Source organism: Rhea americana, unplaced genomic scaffold (genome assembly GCF_003343005.1).
Source record: "Rhea americana isolate MKP2758 unplaced genomic scaffold, rheAme1 scaffold_175, whole genome shotgun sequence".
Taxonomy (NCBI): domain Eukaryota; kingdom Metazoa; phylum Chordata; class Aves; order Rheiformes; family Rheidae; genus Rhea; species Rhea americana.
Genome location: NW_028185872.1, coordinates 1,398,426 through 1,405,983, shown reverse-complemented (window position 1 = coordinate 1,405,983; position 7,558 = coordinate 1,398,426). Strand labels below are relative to the sequence as shown.

The 7,558-nt window shown below is 43.8% G+C and overlaps 1 protein-coding gene across 1 annotated transcript in view; it reads right to left on the bottom strand.

Annotated features, from left to right (window-relative positions):
- Nucleotides 1–529: 529 nt before the first annotated feature.
- The window catches only part of SMG8 (SMG8 nonsense mediated mRNA decay factor), a 7,904-nt gene continuing 875 nt past the window's right edge, over nt 530–7,558 (bottom strand). Inside the window, exons 3-6 of the mRNA XM_085301253.1 lie at nt 5,956–7,554; nt 4,882–5,027; nt 3,571–4,446; nt 530–1,777 (exon numbers count right to left, since the gene is read on the bottom strand). Of these exons, the coding sequence (XP_085157379.1) occupies nt 1,580–1,777; nt 3,571–4,446; nt 4,882–5,027; nt 5,956–7,554 (2,819 nt within the window). The 3' untranslated portion in view covers nt 530–1,579. The remainder of the gene's footprint in view (nt 1,778–3,570; nt 4,447–4,881; nt 5,028–5,955; nt 7,555–7,558) is intronic.

Here is a 7,558-nt window from a genome sequence, read left to right as displayed (position 1 = left end):
CTCACAGAGGCGCAGCCGTTGGGGCCGTTGGCGCCCCGCTCCGCCCCCGGCGCTGAGGGCAGCGGCCGGGAGCCGCCCCTCGCTGGAGCGCCGGGCCGTGTGTCGCTGCCTCCCGCCCGGCCCTTACGCCTCCTGCTCGGGGCTGGCGGCGCCGGGCAGCGGCGAGCCGCTCACCGAGCCAGAAAGGGCCCCTCGCTCCCGAGGCTTACACTGTTGTTAAGTAGTTCACAAGTTTTGCGAGCGATTAGCAATTAAGTGCTGTAATTTCCCCTTTCGCATGCCGCGCTGTCTGTAACAGTGGCGTTTGACTCAAAGACAACTGTTCTCTGTAGTGCTTTTCATTTTATTGACTGCGCTGGAGCATTATGCTCGGGAACCGTCAAGTGCTTTGTAAATCTAAATGCATTACAGCGTGCAGAGGAAGAAGGAGWTACTTTCTTTTCCGAAGACAGAGGGAAGTATTTTCCACAGGCAGCTCATCAAGAGATACTTCTTACACAGAACAGAAACCAGGTCTCACCTCGGGTCATGCGGTATAATTACTGTATTATTACAAAATTGCCAAATCAAACTCTGTATGCATGCTAATTAAAAGTAATATTCTAGAAATGAAATTAGGTCACAGCATGCAGCCTTTTTTTCAAAACACATCTTACCTTGACAGAAAGTTAGAAGCTGACRTCTGTGGTTTATTTTTTAGCATTGACATTCATAAAGGTCTGAGGATTTGAACTATCCTTTCAATACACAATGTACTGCATCTAGTATAATTTCCAAAATTCCCTCCATCTGAGATTCAAACTGGGCAAACGCCTCCTTTTAGCAAGCAAAAATCTGTTAATTACAAAAAGTCAGGCCATACTGGCAAATAAAGCTGTAGTTGCTTATTTTGAACAAACCAATACCGCTTTAGATTTTTCCCAATTCATCAGCAGGTCTCATTTACAAAGAGATCTGTCAAAAATCTGATTTCTTTTTAACGTGCAATCTACATTTCAAAGCAAATGAACACAAAGGCAATAAAATACTTCAACTCGATATGGGTAAGCACAGTTTCTGGCTACACTRGCATTAAGATAAATCAGAACTGCAATGCCTCTTTTTAGACAAGGTCAAAGACAAATAATTTCTCACATCACATTGAAAACATCAAGTTATTTACATACTAATAGCTTGTTTAGAAAAACAAGAGATTGTGCCCATCATTGCCCTCTATATAATAAAGAAAATTCTTGATTTCAGGCAACAGTAATCTTCAAATATTCCTAAATAGGTATATAGAAAGATATGATGGAGACAAGCATTATCATTGCAATGCTTAGTAACACAGGCTCAGTATAAGACAAAGTATAAGATAACCATTTTTTATTTTTTACATAGGAAAATTGAATAAACAAATTTCACAGGTTTCTTGGATTCCTTTTTCTACTTTGATGTTCCAACTTTATTTTCAACCTGACTGTGTTTGAGTGAAACACAGTGATAGCCYGTAGGTAACAGACATGAATCAAAATCCATAATCTGGATTAARGATAGGGGATATTTTTTTTAATCTAAAATCAATCTATCAGAATAATTCTTATTGTGTAATTGCTTTCAATATTCCTCGAAGAACTTTGTAACTCATTAATTGTTGGCTTTCTTTTGGAGGAAAACAGGGTCCACGTTCTGTCACATATGCATAAGGAAATCTAAGCACCCACAGTCCATCAGATGGAAGGGTTATCTCTTGTTTCTCAGGGTAGAAGACAGGACAAGGTGGTGGCCCTGGTTGAACCTGAAAACAACATGGAGATGTGAGCAGATAATTAAACATTAATAAAATAAAACACTAAAAGCGAACCAAATCCAAGTCTAGTAATTCTTGGCTGCAATCAAATTCCCCACTCATGCAGTACTAAAGGTTGTAACAGCAGATTTCAATATTGTAGCAAATATAAACTTGAACAGTTAGCTTACTCCAAAACATTCAACCAATATAAACTTTTAATCTCGTTATATCTAATCTTGTGACAATTTCAGCAGTATTTAACAGAACTTTTGCATAATCTGTATTAAATGAAAATGTCTTATTCACGTGAACAGCTGTTGTGAGAAACGTGCAACATACAGCATAACAGATTTTCTGACTCAGAACACAGCCTTAGGTGTCATCAGATAGTGACATAAGTTTACACTAGGAATAAATAGCAAAATATCATATATAGATCCTTCAATTCTTGCCTAAGTTTCAAAAAATAAAATGATAAATTACTAATTGCATTGTTCCACTTCATCCTACTCTCCTCTAAAAAGATGATTTGMAATGCCACCTTTAGGGCCTGATGCTTTCCAGTTTTCACACAAGCAAAAAACCGTAAATTAGTGAGACTAGAGGACAAGAACACAAAGTTAAATATCTTAACTGATGAAGTATCTTTATGACTGAAAATTTGTATATTTTTATACYGGTAGAACTGCAGTGTTAATGTCGGGTTTCAGTCAGTACTCTTTAACCTTGAAAACAAAACAAATCACGTAATTCCATTGTCTTGTGGTTCAGTAYGGATCTTGTGGCAGTTTTCAAAAGCTAGAAGAGTTACAAAATGTTCTAAATCTGCTTCCCCTCCCACCATTATATGGAATACATGTTGTTCTGACTCTCATTCAGTAACACTACTATACAATGAACACCAGTACAATTTTTGCCCTATTCTAACAARTAAGTAAACATTTATGTACACTCATATTTCATATTTTCACTCATAGTTCATATTTTACTGTATTAAAAACCAACAAGTAAATGCAGCTCTTTCCTCTATTTCTTCAGGACACACTTGGAAACAGGAAAAATCTCCAATTAAAGAAATCTTTCCACCTCCTAAAYTCAAAGGGTAACTAAAAATAATAATTCACCTCAGCAATGAGTCACTGCTTTTCTCTATGACATTTGGAGTGTTAAATTTATTCTTACATAGTCATTATTCACTGGTGATCTTTTAAAAGAAAAAAATATTGCAGCACATTTTCTGTAGCAGAGTTATCTTAAGTATTCTTTCAATCTAATCGAATGCTAGCAAGTCACCCTTGATAGAGTATTTAAAACTTACTTTCTAAAATGTATAAAGCTGGCATAAGCCAACCTTGACATTTGAAAAAAACAGCTGTTCAGAAGACAAGTACAGCACTACGGCAGACCTTCCTTTTCAGCTACCATGCCATTTCAAACCTGAACAGAGAACTCCTCCCAAAGAAACAGGAAAATTTGTTGCCAAGGCCCAGTCATTGGCCTCTCCATCAAAAACRTTAAGCGACAAGATCAATTTGTTAGGAATCCATCCATTAAGCAGTAAACTCAAACTTCCAATTTCTTTTACCTAGACAACCAACAGCCCAACATTTTAATCACTGCTTTTGTCCACTACTGGCTCAAGAAAACTTGACTGAAGTTCTGTTTTAGGTTGGAATGAGTTTCTTGCAGTATCCCTCCAACACTCTTTGCCTAATCACTCCTTTGCCTCCCTGTACTGCAATGAATGTAACTCTCCACTCTTTCTCTGCAGTTACCAGATTCCCTTTTCCATATCTTACCTGAGGTGTTAACGTTATCTGCAGTGGAGCATCAGGAACCACCACAAAGAGTCTCATAAATTGAGCATAATGGGGCTTGAGTCCTCGTCCCTGAGTCGACGACAGGATGTACAGTGGCATGTCAGAATTGAGGGCTTTGATAGCAGATTCCTTTGGCCCCCCTCCCATCACCTTCATGACCTTATCAGGCCCTGAACACATGAACCTCCTGCCACGTGCATCTTCATACTCAAATCCTACAAAAGCTCGAGCTATGTCATCTCTCCGTCTTCCTCTTCCCATCACAACTGCACTTCTTTTTCCAGGAACAGCTTTGTTCGGTGCAGGCCAGGAATTGGTGTCCAAGTCTCCTTCATCTTCAGTTCTTGTTCTGATGACAATGTCCCAAGGCATTAAGTAGTTTGTTCCTGGGATAAAGCCTTGTTGGTCTAAGCCAGTGTGGAAGTTGTAAGCCTTAGCAGGACCCAGCTTGACTAGYGCCCAACTAGAAAATTTGGGCAAAAGGCCTTTGGGGCAATTAGAATGGAGCATCCCAGGGAGGTACTCGACAGTGGAAGCCTGGCGATCAACCAGACTTGGTCTTTTCTCACTTTTGGAGTCACCACTCTGCCCATGGCTTTCTGCATTGTCACCTCCACCCTGGGGGTCAGGTGGATAAGTGCCCAAGCTGCCTGTTGACTGACCCAGGCTGAGGGCTAAGCTTAGCCCTGTGCTTTCTCCCTGAGTCTGAGGTTCTTTTTCTTTAAGTTTCTCAATCTCCCCTTCTGGAGGGGCAGGCGATGACTCATCCCTAGCAGGTGCTGGATCAGGTGTGCTTGGCTGAAATACAGGGAAGTTGATGTGCTCCAGTTTCCCACAGCATTTTTCTTCCAGCAGCTATGAAAAATAATATGTGATTAATTTTAYATCTTACATTTCAGTGATGAGGAGAATTCAGAGTCATAACATTCAGCAGATATAATTTATTACAGCAGACTTTTAGAAAAAAAAAAGAGGAAGATTCAAGAGGTTTGCACAATGTGAAACTAAAAGCAGGTAGGAGTACAGCCCAGGTACACCATGGATTTAAAATMTGCGCAAACCAACACACTTGAAATGTAAAGATGCTCCAGTCTGTACAGAGTGGTGTGGAAAAAACCTGCTCATTCTGATCACCCAATTATGCACACAATTTCTGCTCTCAGAAATCTCCTCCCCAAGACAGCARTTGCACGTTTTTAGGGTTAAGAGGAAAACCTGCTCTTGGTCACTTTGTTGCTTTGTTGATAAAGCAAAAGTGCACTTGAAGTAAAAGTAGAGACTTAACATTACCTGGTAGAAGTCATAATTAGCTGCTTTGATATCAAAAGGGTCATCACGAGGCGCTTGTTTCCTTCCACAGTTGCAGGCACCAGTGGAACGAGCCCGGCTGTTGTGATAYAGAACTGGAGGATTTCTATCGGCTTCTGGCTTTTCCCCTAAAAGCAAAGAAAGTCAAACCCAAGAGAAGTAGCTTGCTGTTTCTAGAGAGCGCTTCCCTTCATTCACTGCCTTCTCCTTGCTATATACATATGCAAGGTTATTTGCCAGCAATGCCACTTAACTGGGGAATTCCTTCTCCCTTTCTCACATTCATTACAAGGTAAAGCRAGCCTTCTTTGCTTTCACAAGCTCTTCCTAAAAAGTGTAACATAATTCTTCTGCCTGCAATAAATATATTTTAGACAGTTTCTGTTCCTTGTTCAAGTCAATCAAGCTATTAAAACAAACAAAGATGGGGATGGAAGAGTGCACAACTTTTGGAGAGAGCTTTTGTCCTCTTTTATATCTCTTGTTAGGAGGACTCCAACATGGCAGCTCTAATTAGCACAGACAGAATCGAAGTTACTACTAAGAGTAGACTCACGTTTAAACATTACTTAGCAAGAGCAGAGGTATTTTCAGTTCGGTTTAAGACCGTATTTAGGGAACTCAACGACACAAGAACATGAGAACAGTTATTGAACACTGCACTTTTATAGCCCTGATAACATAGTCATTCATCACCATCTACAGCTTCTTTGATATTTTAAGTCCTGTGCAACGCAAATATATGACATACACTCCCACCACATGCAACAAATTGCAGAGGAGGCAATCATTGAATTGACCATGAAAACTGAACTATTTCCAAATCATAATGGTCACTCCTGAGTGGAATAGACATCTCAGCAGGGCAACATAAAAGAAGTCTGAACAACAGCTCTACTGTGATTAACCTCTGTTTAAAAAAAGCAAAGCTTTAAGGTTATCAAGCTTTCCTCTTCCATAAATGTGCAAGAAACTCTGTGTTCAGCTTAAGACAAGATATCTTAAAGTGYAAACAAAATTAAAACATGAGAATCAACTACAAACAAGTTTCTTTACCTGCTTTGGGGAGCAAATGGAATTTATGCACACAGTGCTGGTCAGTTAAACTTCGCTCTTCACAAAGCTGATGCCCATTGCTCCAGAACTTGAAACAGTCCTCATTAAGCTGCATGGCGTATTTATGAAAGGCTGGTCCACGGGCATGCTGACTGTACACACGTAAGGCCTGTGCCAACTGATTTTTATGGACTGTCATGGTGTAATTATGGGGCAGATTGGATTGATACGCGCTGTGGGCCATGGGGAGAGCTTTCTGGCAACGGTTTTCAGAGAATTTAGTGTCTATGTCTAAATATCCTTCCAAGACTTTGATGCTGCCCATGATTTTGGAACTCAGTTCCCCAGTGAGAGTAGTTGGGTCATCATCTTTGCCTTCAATGGTCACTTCATACAGTTTTAAAGCTGCAGCAACCCACTTTTGGTAGGTTGGGAGCTCAAAGTGAGAAGGCTGTGGGTTCCTCCCYACGCTGTCATCGAAGCCCTTCTTGCTGAGCACCAGCTCCACATGTTGCCACAAGAACTCCTTGAGGGTACAGTCCACAAGTTGCCCAGAGGAGCTGGAGCTGCTGCTACTACTCTCTGCATAGAAGGACAACTGTTGCCTGCCATGCCGCATCATCTGGTACCTCCTGGGTCCGGACAGGGTGGGAGCCAGCAGTGAGTCAGTCTCTCTCATGGTGCAGTTGCTTCTGAGTTGGTCGAGAAGCATGGCCACTGGATCCTCTCCATCCTGGGCCCCCCCAGCCACGATGTAGACGAAGGCCTGGTTAGCAGGCACAGTGAACAGACAGTTGATACTCTGGTTGGTTAGCACCCTGCTTTTTCTGAAGATACGGTAGATCTGGTCCTCCAGTGCATGCTGCAGCCTCCTTTTGGGGGAGTGCTTCTTAGGGGGTGGCTTTTCCAGGTGACTGCAAGGGTCCTGGCCCCTGCCTGGAAGAGGATCCACCTTCAGGGCCCCATTGAGCTGGAAGAGGAAGAGGAGGCGTGGAGGRCATGGCCTGCAGTTGAGCTTCCACTCCTTGCCCACTGGGCAGTCTTTAATAGCAGCCTTCAGGGAGGGGAGCACCTTCTGCCGCAGCCCGTCCAGCGCCCTAAAGACACGGTCGTAGGTGATGTCGAAGGAGCAGGTGGGGTGCACCAGCAGCAGGATGTGGCAGACGGAGAAGAGGTAGAGGAGGCTCAGGCAGTGCAGCTTCTCCTGGTGCTTCCAGAACTCGTGGGCCTCGGCGTGGGGCAGCGGGGCCGGGGTGCCGGGTGGGTGGCCGGGCCCAGGCTCCCTGCCCTCGGCGGCGGCCAGGTCGCTGCAGGCCCGCAGCAGCTGCGGCGTGTCGCAGATGGAGGTGAGCACCAGGTAGAGCACACGGCTCTCCTGGCTGTAGTAGGCCTGCAGCTGGTTGTAGTCCTTGGCGGCCGGCTCGCCGTCCCGCCCGGGGGCGCCGGCCGCCGCCTCGGCCGCGGGGCCCTCCCGCTCGAAGAGGGGGAAGACCTGCCGGTCGCACACGGTGCTCACCAGGGCCTCCTTCTCGGAGCACAGCTGCAGCGCCGTCTTCCCGAAGATGCCCACCACGCACACCTCCTCCTCGCCGGGGGCCGCTGC